General features: G+C 41.6%; 1 protein-coding gene across 2 annotated transcripts in view; it reads left to right on the top strand.

The window, feature by feature from the left end:
• Positions 1-18,226, top strand: part of SH2D2A (SH2 domain containing 2A) — a 55,172-nt gene that overhangs the window by 30,768 nt on the left and 6,178 nt on the right. The window contains exons 4-7 of one of the 2 annotated variants that reach the window (XM_077464210.1): positions 4,063-4,152; positions 5,219-5,384; positions 6,757-6,808; positions 15,903-16,024. In XM_077464210.1, coding sequence (XP_077320336.1) covers positions 4,063-4,152; positions 5,219-5,384; positions 6,757-6,808; positions 15,903-16,024 — 430 coding nt within the window. The remainder of the gene's footprint in view (positions 1-4,062; positions 4,153-5,218; positions 5,385-6,756; positions 6,809-15,902; positions 16,025-18,226) is intronic. The other variant, XM_077464211.1, reaches the window with a different exon arrangement.

Genomic DNA, 18,226 nt, shown 5'->3' with positions numbered 1-18,226 from the left:
CAGAGTAGTTTCCAATTTAAGTGGACAACAACTGCTTTGAGATATTTGGGGACATTTATACCTCCTAAAATGTCTCAAATATTTGACTTAAATTTTCCACCTCTGTTAAAAGATACAAGGGTACTACTTAATAAATGGCATGTGGGATTACACTCGTGGTTTGGGAGGTGCAACATCATTAAGATGGGCATCCTTCCCAAATTCTTGTATCTTCTCCAGGCATTACCGATTCACATTCCCTCGAAATATTTTGATCAGGTGGCAACAATGTTCTCTGAATTTATCTGGGCTCATAAACGACTGAGATTGAACAGACAACAACTTTCATACTCTAAAACTTATGGTGGCTTGGCGGTACCCGATATACGGAGATACCAACAAGCGATACATTTAACGAGGCTAATTGATTGGAATCTCCATCAAAAAACGAAATTATGGCCAAGATTGGAGCAAGCTCAGAGTAGCATCTTACTCACCAGGGCACCATGATGCCACGTGTTAATGTCAAATGATATAAAAAAAATCCGCTGGTGGGGTTGACTGTACGGATGTGTAGGTTCCTTTTTACAAAACTCTCTCTCACATCAACATATTCCTTAATATATTCGATCCTGGGGAACCCAGTGTTCCAAAAGGCAAAATGGTCACTTTCAGGTATCTCATTTCCTGTCTGATAATAAGTTGCCGTCCATGATAGAACTTATGGATAAAACTGGCTTCTATAGACTGGATCATTGGAGAGCCTTACAGCTGACCCATTTCTTAAGATTTCTGCCCTTCCTGGATAGTTTCAGTCAAAATTTTACTAGGTATGAGATCTATTAAACAGAGGAGGGGGGTAATGCCACATGCCCTATCCGCTGTATATAAGCTATTGATTACGCCATCGAATAATTATCAGTTGCCATGCCTCAGGGCATGGGAGATGGCTATTGGATGTAAGTTCACTGCACGTCAATGGCAAAACATTATTAGTCTTATGCACTGATCCACTAAAAGTACCAAGATACAAGAGACAAATTTTAAAGTGGTTACCTGGTGGTATCAAACCCCTATAAAACTTCAAAGGATATATCCCTCACTATTGGACCAGTGCTGGAGATGTTAAGAGGATAGGGGAACAATTCTACATGTATTCTGGTCATGCCCAAAATTAGAATATTTTTGGAAGACGATTTGACAAATAGCTCAGAACTTTACAGAATGCTTAATTCCAAATGATCCAGCTCTCTTTTTTTCTTCATGCATCTAATATACCAAGCGGAAATTATAAAAAAAATCAGTCCTTTGTCATCTTTTTAATGCTGCTAAGGCATGCACTGTATTCCTCTATGTTTGAAATCTACACAAGTGCCATCCATTGGTATGTGGTTCAAAAAAGTAGAGGAAATTAAGAAAATGGAGGAATTAATCCTCACAAAACGCCATCAAAAGGAACAATATATTAAGACTTGGACATCCTGGAATATATATATTTTTTCCAATGAGGGACGAACCCTGTTTGAAAGCGACATGGTAGACTAAATAAAGGTAACCTAAAGGGGACCACCTAGAAGAACGATTGGGGAGATGAAGGGATTTTTTGAGATTGAGTAGTACTTTGATGAGAGCGCGCTCGCCACCACCGCCTCCCTTTATTTGGAGAGAGGGAGAGGCCCCATTCCCCCCTTTTTTTTTTTCTCTTAGTAAGTATTTTATGGAGATGGGTTTTATTTTGGGTTATTAAATGGGGGAAAATTTGAGGCAACAAGTACTAGGACATATATGGCAACAGGGTATAATTTGTTGGAATAGACACCTAGGTATGGAGAAATAGAGCAAATGGGTTAGTTGATCGTTGGAAATGGTGGAGAGGCTCACCAGGTTATATATATGACTGAAATTATATGATTTAGAGGAGTGACATAAGTCTGATATATACAGGTATTTGAACTGTTGACATTATTACTTTATATATTTTCAAATATCTGGAAAAGATGTGTCTTTGTGTTTTTCTTGTCTTATGAAATAAATAAAAGATTTACAAAAAAAGAAATAGTCGCATTTGAGGTGCCTTTATGCAAGAAAGGACTGGGAACATTTGGCCCGATAGGCAAACTCAACCAACTGGTCCTTTTTCTGATCCTTTTTGCTGCGGTTCCACAGTGATTGGTGGAAATGGTGAACAGTGGGTGTTGTCCTAAAAAACATGTTTTTTTTGCAACAAAATGTTTCAGATACACAACGTTTTATGCAAAAAAAAAAGGTATTTTAAAGGATGAGTTGTATATAAAAAAAAGTCTTTATGAGATGGACAAGAAGACTGTTGCTCTGTGATGTGGACTCTTACTTGTAACCTACTTTGCAGCTCTTGCCATTTGGTCACATGACACTTCACAGCCACAAAGGAAGACGTTGTGTGGAAAGTTCACAGCTCTGAGATGAGCGGAGAGCAGACTAGATATACAACGCCCAATATCTGTCGCCATCTGCAGGTCCTGCATACCTCCCAACTTTTAGATAACGAGGGAGTGAATGAGGAGCTTGGTGGTTTCATTTGTTAAAAAGGGGCGAATTTTAGAGATGTTACGGAGGTGAATTCTACAAACTTTTGACAACGATTGGATTTGAGGCTGAAATGACAAGTCAGAGTTTAGGATTACACCGAGTACCCTGGCGTGAGGGGAGGGACTGATAGTTGCATTGTTGCTTTTGATGGAAAAGTCATGGAGGGGGGCACGGGCGGGGGGGGGGGGGATATTAATAGTTCAGTTTTAGAGAGATTTAATTTAAGGAAGTGGTGCAACATCCATGCTAATATATCGGTTAGTAATGCGAGAGAAGACTGAAGGAGTGAGGTGAGGAGTAGACAGACAGATTTGGGTGTCACCGGCATATAAGTGGTATTGGAAGCCATGGGCGGTTATCAAGTGACCAAGGGAGCAGGTTTAGATAGAGAAGAGAAGGGGTCCAAGAACAGAGCCTTGGGGCAATGGAGAGGAGGAGATAGAGTTGTAGGTGACACTTAAAGCGGGATTCCCCCCTAAAGTGGAACCTCCGCTGATCGGAACCCCCCCCCCTCCGGTGTCACAATTGACACCTTTCAGGGGGGAGGGGGGTGGAGATACCTGTCAAAGACAGGTATTTTCACCCACTTCCGGGCATAGACTCCCACGGGAGTCTACGCCATTTCCTGCCCTGCCGCGCTGTCTGCTGGGACACACACGGGTCCCAGTGACAGCGCAGAGATTTCCTATTGCGCGGCGCAGCTCGCGCATGCGCAGTAGGGAACCGGGAAGTGAAGCCGATTCGCTTTACTTCCTGATTCCCTCACCTCGAATGGTGGTGGCAGCAGCCGAGGCCCGAGCGGTCGATCGGCCTCGGCTGCCGGCATCGCTGGAACCCGGGACAGGTGAGTGTCCATTTATTAAAAGTCAGCAGCTGTAGTATTTATAGCTGCTGGCTTTTAATATTTTTTTTTTGGGGCGGAATCCCTCTTTAAAGAGCACTGTGATAGATAGGCAGACAACCAGGATAGAGCAGAATCTCGGAGGCCAGGGGAATGTAGTTTATTGAGAAGGAGCAGGTGGTCAACGGTATCAAAGGCCACAGAGAGGTTGAGTATGTACCATTATGACTACTGTCTGCAGGTTCCCCAAGGGCTGCACAAGGTCTGTGCTATAGGGCCAAGTGTAGCCCGTGGACCTCACGTTGGGCACCAGGATTCTAAAATGTAACAATATTCCCAGCATGACGTGACATTTACCCTTATTTTAGCATTGAAAGATCAGATTAAGCTTGAAAAAGAAACAACTCTATGGTCTACCAAAAAAAAGGAATCCAAGATCTTATCAAGAATGTAGATCTGGAAATAAAAATAAAAAATTGAAAGATTTCAATATGTTCAATATTGTACGTCATCCTCCTTTAATATCTGTGTTTTTGTGTGTGTTTTTGCGCTTACATGTGGATTTGTAAGGATATGAAAAGATATTACATGCAACGCAATGATATGTGATTATTTAGTAATAATATGTATATTTCTGAAAGTCAGTCTGTCTTTCATATCTGTCTCTATCACAGCCGAGCAGAGGACATGCTGCAGGACAAGCCGTTGGGATGCTTTCTGGTTCGCTTCTGCGAGAGCCATGTTGGATTTGTTCTATCTTACAGGTGAGGAGGGTATCTCTGTGACTGATTGTTAAACTCAGCTGTCTATTACAACCAATCAGCTGCTAGTTTAAGTTTTCTTGCTTGCATTAGAAAAATTGCAGTTGTGATCTGATCGGTTGTGAAATTCCACCGATCACTGAGATTAGCACTGCACATAAACCTACAGGGCACATGTTGACATCATTTAGAGTAAAAAACAACCCATTGTTTGCTGGAGATACAAAAATGCCTTTGATCATCAGGAGCACATGGCATTTCATGTCAAAAGAGTGCAGAAAATCGGTTTTTGGTCAGACAAAGCCTGTCTGGTGGGCTTGCGGTGCCTTACCAGGATCCACAAGGCCCAATCAGGAAGCAGAGCCTGCATCTGTAATGAAAAAATATAACTGTCCGATGTACTCAGGACTTTTTTTCTCAAACAATAGGTGCTGGAACTCAACCACGACCCCCCCAAAACCCCTTCCCCCACACACACTCTCGAAAATCACATCAAATAGTGGATGCGGTCAGTCAAATTTCATGAACAGTAGGATGGTCTTAAAGGGCTATTAAATACCAGGATTGCATTACATACAGAGTGCAAAGCTTCTGTGTTTACAAGTGATTGTGGTGAGCAGCCCCCCCCCCCCCCAGGCTCTGAGCCAAAGGTGGTGGAACTGAGTTCCACCAAGTTCCCCCTGAAAAAAAGCCCTGCATGCACTTATAAAATGACAATCTACATATAGGAGCAAAGGTATTTAAAGGCAATCCCTCTCTTTTATAGGGAACCTGTTATACCAGCTATTGCATGGGCTTCCATCCAGTGCTGAATGCTACCACTGACCAACTCCTGGAAACAGGGCTTGTCTTGTTCCTGGGTAGAACAGGTTGCTATGGTGTAAAGCAAAAATGTTATATCCTGCCAAGATGTTAGCACCTTTCTTGGAATCTGACATTGGTGTCCATCAGAGCTAGAAAGGAGCCTTGGTTGTGATACAGTACATCTCAAGTGTCCAGACAGATATATATATATATATAAGAGAACAACGTGGACACATTTTAATTTCAGTTTTCTCCTTTGTTTCAGGGGTGTTGAGCGCTGTCGTCATTTTGTGTTGAATCAGCGAGATGATGAATCATATATGATCGAAGGGGAGACCAGTGTCCACCCTCAATTACAAGACCTGATCAACTACTACTGCTCTTACCCTGTGGAACCCTACAAAGAACTGCTGACCACACCCTGTTCCAAGGTGAGCATGGGATCCCTATGTAGATGACTGTCATGGCAGAGTCTTAAAGAGAATCCGTCAAGAGCTGATGGTGGACCGAGGAAGCAGAATGAGAGCTGATTTGTAGTCCAAGAAGAGAGAAGGATGAGTGAGCGCTGTTTGCAGACTGAAGATGAAAGAGGCTAAGTGAGCGCTAATTGTAGACTAAGGATAGAGGAGGCAGAGTCAGAGTTGATTGTAGACCAAGGATAGCAGTGTAAGTAGAGTGGGAGCTGATTGTCGGCCAAGGATAGAGGAGGCTGAATGAGAGATGATTGTAGGCCAAGGACAGAGAAGGCTTTATGAGAGCTTATTTTAGGCCAAGGATAGAGGAGGCTGAATGAGAGCTGATTGTTGGCCAAGGATAGAGGAGGCTGAATGAGAGCTGATTGTAGGCCAAGGATAGAGGAGGCTGAATTAAAGCTGATTGTAGGCCAAGGATAGAGGAGGCTGAATGAGAGCTGATTGTAGGCCAAGGATAGAGGAGGCTGAATAAGAGTTGATTGTAGGCCAAGGACAGAGAAGGCTTTATGAGAGCTTATTTTAGGCCAAGGATAGAGGAGGCTGAATGAGAGCTGATTGTTGGCCAAGGATAGAGGAGGCTGAATGAGAGCTGATTGTAGGCCAAGGATAGAGGAGGCTGAATTAAAGCTGATTGTAGGCCAAGGATAGAGGAGGCTGAATGAGAGCTGATCGTAGGCCAAGGATAGAGGAGGCTGAAAGCTGATTGTAGGCCAAGGATAGAGGAGGCTGAATGAGAGCTGATCGTAGGCCAAGGATAGAGGAGGCTGAAAGCTGATTGTAGGCCAAGGATAGAGGAGGCTGAATTAAAGCTGATTGTAGGCCAAGGATAGAGGAGGCTGAATGAGAGCTGATTGTAGGCCAAGGATAGAGGAGGCTGAAAGCTGATTGTAGGCCAAGGATAGAGGAGGCTGAATAAGAGTTGATTGTAGGTCAAGGATAGAGGAGGCTGAATGAGAGCTGATTGTAGGCCAAGGATAGAGAAGGCTTTATGAGAGCTGATTGTAGGCCAAGGATAGAGGAGGCTGAATGAGAGGTGGTTGTAGACCAAGGATAGGGGTTCCAGATCAAGAGTAGAAGCATTGCAAAGCAGGAAGCAAAGTCTCCAAATGTAATAAGCAAATGTGGTTGCCCCATTTACATATATAACTACAAATAATGCATAAAAATAACTTTTAAAATGCTAACATATTGTATAGTAATAAAATGATTTGCACCAAGCGTATTTCTTTTACAGTTTTATTTAAAAAAAAAAAAAGAAAAGTTTGTACGTTTCCATTTAAAAAGCTGTACTATACTTGATAACATGCAGGATTTTTTTTATAACCCTTAGAACTCGAGGAAGACTGACTCTCCGGGCACGTCAAAAAGCTCTCCTAACTCACCTAAATACCAAACCAAAGTGTAGCGCTTAACAAAGTTATGAATAGTCTAGTTAGTGCATCATCATACAGTTTAACCAAAACACCTTAAGTGTGACAATTCTTGAAAACTTGCATAGAAATAAAAAATACAGTCCAAACGAATAAAAATAAATTAAAAGTCTCTATGTGAGGAGTTGATCCAGTCCAAACGTGAAATACAGGTCACCATCCACCTTCTTAAATGAGACTAGCATGCAGGCACCCTGTGATGTTCCCGTCACCTTTAGAATTAAAGGCTTACCGGATAGTATGGATCCAAACGAATCTATATTCGAAGGATCATACAAGCTTATGACTTAGAAGCCAAAATTTGCAGGTGTAGATTTTCAAGGAAGTATCAACTCAGACTCCTCATAAAGTTGTCCCAACTAGTTGTTAAATCCACATCAGTATACTCCAGCTCAAAATGTTGAACTCATACAAAGGAAAAATAAGGAGCCACAATAGTGTAAATCCGTTTAAGAGAAAAAAATTTAATAAAAAAGTAATGAACTCACATGTAACCAAAGAAATCAAGCGCTTAATCCATAAAAACAGTGCTACAGCAGTAGTCCCGACGCGTTTCGTCCTCTACAGACGTCATCTGGGGTAGCACTACACTGTAGCATCATCACTTATATAGTAAACAGTCAATTTGGGCGAGAATTCCATCTGCCTGTGTCACCGCGTGTCATTTCCGGTTTAAGATGGCGCCCGGCGTGCGTTCCACGCCTCATTACAATGTTACAGCATGTATCAGCAGACAGACCATGCCCAAACATGTGTAAAATAAACCAATAAATGAAAACTAGGTTGGCCCAAACATTAGAAACATACCCAACGTAAAAATTAGCCAGACGTTGTGATTTATTCCACTCTGTAATACCGTTAGTAGTGTTTCCGGGTCATGATTAAACGCATAAGGGGCATGGGTACGGATCCAATCATTATCATACCCAGCCACCTATGCCGACAAAGCCACACCCACCACAGGGAGGCACCAACACAGTGGGCGTGTCGTACATAGAGAGCACTGATGCCCCCGTCAAGCGGCGATGGAACGCACCGCGTACCGGAAGCACCAGCACCACACGCACGTCCGACGCAAGGGGCGGCGTAAGAGGAAATACGTCACAACCCATCGGAGAGCGTCGAACATCGGAAGTGACGTGAACGGAAGGTACAACACATCCGGCCAGGATGTATCCGACAACAGGAAGTGATGTAATGAAAATACATCATCTCCGGTGTCAAGTGGGACATATGTAAACATACGCCGGACCATACATCCTAGAGGGGATGTACATTTAAGTACACCCATACTAATAAGTATGGGATGGGAACGATTATGTATATGTAATGAAAAGATGTTTTTAAAACAATCTTTATACAAAATATATATCAGCACCGACACAACACATGCCCGGACAAGCACTGTGACAAGTACTGATAGCACCTAAGGCAGATAGAATTCTGTCCCAAGACCAATATTATTAGTATAACATAAACAGCAATAATAGAAAGGCTGCCACTTACATAAAAATCAAAAAATCAAAAAATGTTAACACAGATAAACAAATTAAAATAAAGCACTAAAATAAAATATTATCAATGTGCATATTAACCATTATTAATGAAGGCATTAATATCCCATTCTATGTTCAAACCAAATGGCGAGTAAGAACGAATCAAATATATCCAGTAGGTTTCTAATCTGGAAACACCCCGAGTCATAGCACCCCCCCTCCACGGAGGTGTATATTTGTCAATAGCTAAAAATTGGGTACCTGTTGGGTCACTGTTATGATGTTCCCTATAGTGTCTCGGGACAGTGTGTTTAGAGACCTTACTCTTTATTAAGGCTATGTGTTCCCCCACTCTAATCGCAAACGTCCTTGTCGTCCTCCCCACATATTGTTTACCACACGGGCAAGTGATCAGATATACTACATACCGGGTACTACAGGTACAAAATGATTTTATAGTATGTGTTCTATTAGTTGTTGTTGATACAAACTCAGTTGTTTTATGTCTCCCAGCTATATTAAACTGACATACCACACATTTTTTGCAAGGATAAAAACCTGTTAGATTGTGAAAAAATGATGGGCGACAGGGAGGGTTAATGACATTGGGAGCAATGAAGTTCCGTAGAGAGGGTGCTCCCCTAAAAAGTACTTTCGCCCGTTCAGGTAACTTTAAATTGAGGACTGGATCACTTCTTAATACGTCCCAATGTTTATTAATGATGGTCTTGATTTGTTTATGCTGTACCGAAAAGGATGTAAGCATAGACCACCTATAAGTGTCCACAGGATCGTGACGGGCTTTCTCAATCACTAGGCTCTCCCTGTTAGTGTTAATAACCTTCTGTATCTCTACATCAAGAACCATAGCATCATATCCCTTTTCTTCAAATTTTTGTTTTAGGATTCCTGCCTGTGTCCTAAACGTATCAAGGTCCGTGCAATTCCTACGCAATCGTAGAAACTGACTGCGTGGTATCGAACTCAACCATGATCTATGGTGGCAGCTGTCAAGGGGAATAAAACTATTCCTATCAGTCGGTTTGAAATGCGTTTTGAACACAAATTTATTGTCTACTAATTCGATCTCTAAATCAAGAAAATTTATCCTAGAAAGGCTCATTTCAAATGACAGAGAAATCCCCCTATCGTTATTGTTCAAATTCTTAAAGAATTCAGTCAATGAATCAAATGAGCCATTCCATAGGAGGAGGATGTCGTCTATATACCTGGCCCACAGGACCAAAGAGGGGTTCCCCTGGGCATAGACGACATCCTCCTCCCACTTAGCCATGAATAAATTAGCAAGACTGGGGGCAAATTTGGCCCCCATTGCTACACCCCGTTGTTGTAAATAATACTTGTTGTTAAACCAAAAATAGTTATGTTCCATGGCAAATTCTAAAAGTTCTATGAGGTAATCACATTGGAATGATGCCAAAGAGTCCTCGCGATCTAAAAAGTATCGGACAGCATCTATACCCATTCCCTGAGGTATGCAAGTATAGAGGGACGCTACGTCAGCTGTAGCTATAATACATTGCTCATGAAGCACTAAACTTTCAAGTCTCCTGATTGTAGCACCCGTATCTTTAAGATAAGATGGGGTTTTTTTAACAAGGGGTTGCAAATAAAAATCTATATAACGGCCTATACGTGAAGTGACCGAATTTATGCCACTCACTATGGGCCTACCGGGAGGGCTCACCAGATCTTTGTGGATCTTCGGTAAGTAATAGATTACAGGAATTGAGGGGGAAATGGGAACCAAAAAGTTTTTTTCTTTATTGTTCAATATTTTTTGATCATAGCCTTTATTGATAAGATCTTTAAGTTGTTTTTTGTATATAATCGTAGGATTGTTGGGGAGTTGTTTATAGGTACCTGGCTCACCCAAGATCCTATGCATTTCAGCTTCGTATTTATCCCTGTCTAAAATCACAATACCCCCCCCCTTATCAGCTGGACGTATAACTACGTCTTTTTGCTCGCATAAGGACTTAAAACCGTTTGTTGAAAAAGTGGTTCTATTATTACACTTCGTAGGGAGTTTGTCAAGATCTCTTAGTACTAAGTCCTTAAATATTTTTACAGCTGGTACAGAGGGTACAGGGGGTATAAATAAAGATGGGTTAGCCAACCCAGAGTGTACAGTTCCCGAAGTGGCCGCTAGATAATCCGTTCTGAACGGGTTGGTTATCAAATACCGTTGAATGTTAATCTTTCTGATAAATTTATGTATATCAATGAAAGTATTGAATTTGTTAAGTCGTTTAGGGGGTGCGTATTTCAAGCCCTTGTCCAATACTGATAATTCAGCACTGGAGAAGGATTTCTTGCTTAAATTAAACACACCTTGTCCCACTAAACCCGCCTTCTTTTTCCTCCTCTGTAATCGCTCTCCCCCTCTACACCCTCTCTTGGGTCTTGATCCCTTTTTCGAATATGCGGATCCTCGCGAAAAACCTGGTTCCTATAGTTAGTATTAGGTGGATTATAACCAGATGGAATATAGGTATTATTCCCATTGTCTGAATCTCCTATTTCTCCCAATGGAGAAAATCTGTTATAAGTAGAAACGGGAGCCGCATTGTAATATTGGGGTCCACTATAATGAGGGTTAGATGGAGCATTATAGTAAGAGTTAAGAGGAGCGTGTCTAGGTGATGGAGAATAATAGGGAGAGCCATTATACTCTCTAAATGGGTGAGCATCATAATTATATGATCGTCCTCTATTAGAACCTCTACCCCCTCTTTTTCCTCGATTATTACCTCTTCCTCTGTGAGGATTATTAGGGGTGTGTGGAGTGTAATGATGCACTCTTTGCTGAGAGGAGGGTGGACCATCATACACCCTACTCTGTGCAGCCTCACTATAAGACATAGGAGGCAAAGCAACCCTCTGTGGGGCAGTGGAACCTCCAGATTGGGAACCACTCATGGGTTGTGTATCAGTGGCGGATGTGTTCTGAACCAATTTCTGCCAGCCAAAAACAGTACCCATCTTATAGTCATTAACATCTCTGGAGTATTTTTTCTGTTTCTTATATTTTTGTTCTCTATCCTCTTTTTCCAGATGGTTCAACAAATTGGCAGAGAGAGAATTGTATTCAGGGGTGTCTTTATATGACATTAATTTATCCTTAATTTCCTTAATTTCTTTATCAAGTAGAGGACGATCATATAATTATGATGCTCACCCATTTAGAGAGTATAATGGCTCTCCCTATTATTCTCCATCACCTAGACACGCTCCTCTTAACTCTTACTATAATGCTCCATCTAACCCTCATTATAGTGGACCCCAATATTACAATGCGGCTCCCGTTTCTACTTATAACAGATTTTCTCCATTGGGAGAAATAGGAGATTCAGACAATGGGAATAATACCTATATTCCATCTGGTTATAATCCACCTAATACTAACTATAGGAACCAGGTTTTTCGCGAGGATCCGCATATTCGAAAAAGGGATCAAGACCCAAGAGAGGGTGTAGAGGGGGAGAGCGATTACAGAGGAGGAAAAAGAAGGCGGGTTTAGTGGGACAAGGTGTGTTTAATTTAAGCAAGAAATCCTTCTCCAGTGCTGAATTATCAGTATTGGACAAGGGCTTGAAATACGCACCCCCTAAACGACTTAACAAATTCAATACTTTCATTGATATACATAAATTTATCAGAAAGATTAACATTCAACGGTATTTGATAACCAACCCGTTCAGAACGGATTATCTAGCGGCCACTTCGGGAACTGTACACTCTGGGTTGGCTAACCCATCTTTATTTATACCCCCTGTACCCTCTGTACCAGCTGTAAAAATATTTAAGGACTTAGTACTAAGAGATCTTGACAAACTCCCTACGAAGTGTAATAATAGAACCACTTTTTCAACAAACGGTTTTAAGTCCTTATGCGAGCAAAAAGACGTAGTTATACGTCCAGCTGATAAGGGGGGGGGTATTGTGATTTTAGACAGGGATAAATACGAAGCTGAAATGCATAGGATCTTGGGTGAGCCAGGTACCTATAAACAACTCCCCAACAATCCTACGATTATATACAAAAAACAACTTAAAGATCTTATCAATAAAGGCTATGATCAAAAAATATTGAACAATAAAGAAAAAAACTTTTTGGTTCCCATTTCCCCCTCAATTCCTGTAATCTATTACTTACCGAAGATCCACAAAGATCTGGTGAGCCCTCCCGGTAGGCCCATAGTGAGTGGCATAAATTCGGTCACTTCACGTATAGGCCGTTATATAGATTTTTATTTGCAACCCCTTGTTAAAAAAACCCCATCTTATCTTAAAGATACGGGTGCTACAATCAGGAGACTTGAAAGTTTAGTGCTTCATGAGCAATGTATTATAGCTACAGCTGACGTAGCGTCCCTCTATACTTGCATACCTCAGGGAATGGGTATAGATGCTGTCCGATACTTTTTAGATCGCGAGGACTCTTTGGCATCATTCCAATGTGATTACCTCATAGAACTTTTAGAATTTGCCATGGAACATAACTATTTTTGGTTTAACAACAAGTATTATTTACAACAACGGGGTGTAGCAATGGGGGCCAAATTTGCCCCCAGTCTTGCTAATTTATTCATGGCTAAGTGGGAGGAGGATGTCGTCTATGCCCAGGGGAACCCCTCTTTGGTCCTGTGGGCCAGGTATATAGACGACATCCTCCTCCTATGGAATGGCTCATTTGATTCATTGACTGAATTCTTTAAGAATTTGAACAATAACGATAGGGGGATTTCTCTGTCATTTGAAATGAGCCTTTCTAGGATAAATTTTCTTGATTTAGAGATCGAATTAGTAGACAATAAATTTGTGTTCAAAACGCATTTCAAACCGACTGATAGGAATAGTTTTATTCCCCTTGACAGCTGCCACCATAGATCATGGTTGAGTTCGATACCACGCAGTCAGTTTCTACGATTGCGTAGGAATTGCACGGACCTTGATACGTTTAGGACACAGGCAGGAATCCTAAAACAAAAATTTGAAGAAAAGGGATATGATGCTATGGTTCTTGATGTAGAGATACAGAAGGTTATTAACACTAACAGGGAGAGCCTAGTGATTGAGAAAGCCCGTCACGATCCTGTGGACACTTATAGGTGGTCTATGCTTACATCCTTTTCGGTACAGCATAAACAAATCAAGACCATCATTAATAAACATTGGGACGTATTAAGAAGTGATCCAGTCCTCAATTTAAAGTTACCTGAACGGGCGAAAGTACTTTTTAGGGGAGCACCCTCTCTACGGAACTTCATTGCTCCCAATGTCATTAACCCTCCCTGTCGCCCATCATTTTTTCACAATCTAACAGGTTTTTATCCTTGCAAAAAATGTGTGGTATGTCAGTTTAATATAGCTGGGAGACATAAAACAACTGAGTTTGTATCAACAACAACTAATAGAACACATACTATAAAATCATTTTGTACCTGTAGTACCCGGTATGTAGTATATCTGATCACTTGCCCGTGTGGTAAACAATATGTGGGGAGGACGACAAGGACGTTTGCGATTAGAGTGGGGGAACACATAGCCTTAATAAAGAGTAAGGTCTCTAAACACACTGTCCCGAGACACTATAGGGAACATCATAACAGTGACCCAACAGGTACCCAATTTTTAGCTATTGACAAATATACACCTCCGTGGAGGGGGGGTGCTATGACTCGGGGTGTTTCCAGATTAGAAACCTACTGGATATATTTGATTCGTTCTTACTCGCCATTTGGTTTGAACATAGAATGGGATATTAATGCCTTCATTAATAATGGTTAATATGCACATTGATAATATTTTATTTTAGTGCTTTATTTTAATTTGTTTATCTGTGTTAACATTTTTTGATTTTTTGATTTTTATGTAAGTGGCAGCCTTTCTATTATTGCTGTTTATGTTATACTAATAATATTGGTCTTGGGACAGAATTCTATCTGCCTTAGGTGCTATCAGTACTTGTCACAGTGCTTGTCCGGGCATGTGTTGTGTCGGTGCTGATATATATTTTGTATAAAGATTGTTTTAAAAACATCTTTTCATTACATATACATAATCGTTCCCATCCCATACTTATTAGTATGGGTGTACTTAAATGTACATCCCCTCTAGGATGTATGGTCCGGCGTATGTTTACATATGTCCCACTTGACACCGGAGATGATGTATTTTCATTACATCACTTCCTGTTGTCGGATACATCCTGGCCGGATGTGTTGTACCTTCCGTTCACGTCACTTCCGATGTTCGACGCTCTCCGATGGGTTGTGACGTATTTCCTCTTACGCCGCCCCTTGCGTCGGACGTGCGTGTGGTGCTGGTGCTTCCGGTACGCGGTGCGTTCCATCGCCGCTTGACGGGGGCATCAGTGCTCTCTATGTACGACACGCCCACTGTGTTGGTGCCTCCCTGTGGTGGGTGTGGCTTTGTCGGCATAGGTGGCTGGGTATGATAATGATTGGATCCGTACCCATGCCCCTTATGCGTTTAATCATGACCCGGAAACACTACTAACGGTATTACAGAGTGGAATAAATCACAACGTCTGGCTAATTTTTACGTTGGGTATGTTTCTAATGTTTGGGCCAACCTAGTTTTCATTTATTGGTTTATTTTACACATGTTTGGGCATGGTCTGTCTGCTGATACATGCTGTAACATTGTAATGAGGCGTGGAACGCACGCCGGGCGCCATCTTAAACCGGAAATGACACGCGGTGACACAGGCAGATGGAATTCTCGCCCAAATTGACTGTTTACTATATAAGTGATGATGCTACAGTGTAGTGCTACCCCAGATGACGTCTGTAGAGGACGAAACGCGTCGGGACTACTGCTGTAGCACTGTTTTTATGGATTAAGCGCTTGATTTCTTTGGTTACATGTGAGTTCATTACTTTTTTATTAAATTTTTTTCTCTTAAACGGATTTACACTATTGTGGCTCCTTATTTTTCCTTTGTATGAGTTCAACATTTTGAGCTGGAGTATACTGATGTGGATTTAACAACTAGTTGGGACAACTTTATGAGGAGTCTGAGTTGATACTTCCTTGAAAATCTACACCTGCAAATTTTGGCTTCTAAGTCATAAGCTTGTATGATCCTTCGAATATAGATTCGTTTGGATCCATACTATCCGGTAAGCCTTTAATTCTAAAGGTGACGGGAACATCACAGGGTGCCTGCATGCTAGTCTCATTTAAGAAGGTGGATGGTGACCTGTATTTCACGTTTGGACTGGATCAACTCCTCACATAGAGACTTTTAATTTATTTTTATTCGTTTGGACTGTATTTTTTATTTCTATGCAAGTTTTCAAGAATTGTCACACTTAAGGTGTTTTGGTTAAACTGTATGATGATGCACTAACTAGACTATTCATAACTTTGTTAAGCGCTACACTTTGGTTTGGTATTTGTTTTATTATTCACTGTTTTATCCTTGTGATTGTGTTAGCAGCTTTCTTTCTTTTTTGGATAGCGCAGTGTCACAGGGAAAGTTTTTTGGTCTAACTCACCTAAAGCTGGTCCGATGTACGGGAGGATTGCCAAACCAAGCAGAGGGACACTGGAAGCTGGTACTGCTTTGGCCACGTCGCCCAAAGACGAGACTAGGCAGTTCCCAAATGTAAAATTACAGGTATGGCTTGTAACAACTCACCAAAAGAATGAAAATTCTCCTCAACCTTGTTTAGACTACAAGAGATCCAAATCAACTTTGCTGTTTTTCCCAATACTGGCAAAACATGCAATGTATTCAATAAGTCTTGCTCATATCAAGACACGAGAACCTTAAGAAAATTCTCAGATAAGTTGCGCTTGCAATTGATTGATGCATGCAACTTTATGGGAGATAAAGTAAAAAGTATCCCAATGGAGAACATTTATTAGTACAGCACAAATGGAGAGGGTGAATCTCCCTGACGGCCATAGCTATAAACACCTGTTAGGGGTTCTCATCTCTGCTCTATCCAAAACTAACAAAAATGCCTTTAGTTATACTTTAAATGGCAAAAAATAAAGTATAAAACTGCACTTTAATATTTAAACTAAATATTTCTTTGGTGGGAGATTTACTGTAACTTCCTGTACCAGGGACACAACAGGAAGTGAGAGGAAATATTTTTTGATTGAGTGAAAATACCCACATAGTTGTCCACAGAGCAGCGTTCCCATTGGAAAATCTCCACTCACCTCCTGTTTTGGTGACAACTGTAAAATTCTGGTTATCTTATGACTTTCTGGACTATGGCTAATAGAGAGGGTGAGTCTCTTCAGCTGGCAATAAAAGAAAACAAGATTCTAACCCTCCCCTATTCTAGTCCAAAAATGATAAAATGAATACAATATGAAAACTAAAATGTTCTCCGAATGTCCTAGGGCAGTTGTCTCCAAAATGTGGCCTGTGGGCCAGATCCGACCCTTTGCTTGCCTTTATCCAGCGCTTAGGACACTATTCCTGCCACTGATATCAACAGTGGGGTCAGTATTGGTTCCACTAACACCAATTATGGGGCACTATTCTTCCCACTGATACCAATGATGGGGCACTATTCTTCGAACTGATACCAATGATGGGGCACTATTTCTTCCACTGATACCAATGATGGGGCACTATTCCTCCCACTGATACCAATGATGGGGCACTATTCCTCCCACTGATACCAATGATGGGGCACTATTCCTCCCACTGATACCAATGATGGGGCACTATTCCTCCCACTGATACCAATGATGGGGCACTATTTCTTCCACTGATACCAATGATGAGGCACTAATTCTTCCACTTCACCAATGATGGGACACTATTCCTTCTATTTTTTTCAACAATGGAGCACTATTCCTAACAGAGATATGAAACACTATTCCTCCCACTGATATCAACAGTGGGACACTATTCCTTCCACAAACACCAATGATGTGGCAGTATTCCTCCCACTGATACCAATGAAGGGGAACTATTCCTTTCACTAACACCAACAATGGGGCACTATTCTTTCTACTTCACTAATGATGGGTCACTAGTCATCAATGACACCGTTTGTCTGTGTGCTAGTCCGAAGGACCAAATACGACGTAAGGGTTGGGTACTGGCTATTGAACTTCCTTGTTTAGTCCCGTTTACATCATCACATTCAAAATGAACGGACTTTCGAATGTACTTAGTCTGGTCGTGTGTGGCCAAGTCCGTTTCGTTCAGAAAGTCCGTCGGACCTCCGCCGAAAGTTCATCCGGGAAGACCGTTGGACCTAGTCCGTCAAAGTCCAGTCGTTTGCATGCAGCATTAGTCATACCAATGATGGGGCACAATTCCTTCCACTTCACCAACAGTGAGGCACTCTTCTTCCAACTGATACCAATGAAAGGGCATTGTTCTTCCCACTAACACCAACGATGGGGCACTATTCCTTCCACTTCACCAAAGATGGGACACTATTCCTCCCATTTATACCAATGATGAGGCACTATCCCTCTTACTGATACCAATGATGGGGCACTATTCCACCCACTGAAACCAATAATGGTGCACTTTTCCTCCTCCTACTGACCACAGGTGCTATGTAAAGTTTTTACTCCCACTGACCACCAAGCCTGAGACATTGTCCACTCCCACTGATGCTGGGGAATGTTCTACTTCCATTGGCCACAGTCTGGCCCTCCTAAAGCCTAAAGGACTGTAAACTGGCCCTTTTGTTGAGAAAGTTTGGAGACCCATGTCCTAGGGCAGTGATGGCGAACCTTGGCACCCCAGATGTTTTGGAACTACATTTCCCATGATGCTCTGGCACTCAGCAGTGTAGTTGAGCATCATGGGATATGTAGTTCCAAAACATCTTGGGTG

The sequence above is a fragment of the Lithobates pipiens genome, unplaced genomic scaffold (genome assembly GCF_037356315.1).
Source record: "Lithobates pipiens isolate NorthernLeopardFrog02 unplaced genomic scaffold, aLitPip1_a1.2 Scaffold_30, whole genome shotgun sequence".
Taxonomy (NCBI): Eukaryota; Metazoa; Chordata; class Amphibia; order Anura; family Ranidae; genus Lithobates; species Lithobates pipiens.
This window is presented reverse-complemented; position numbering and strand designations above follow the sequence as displayed.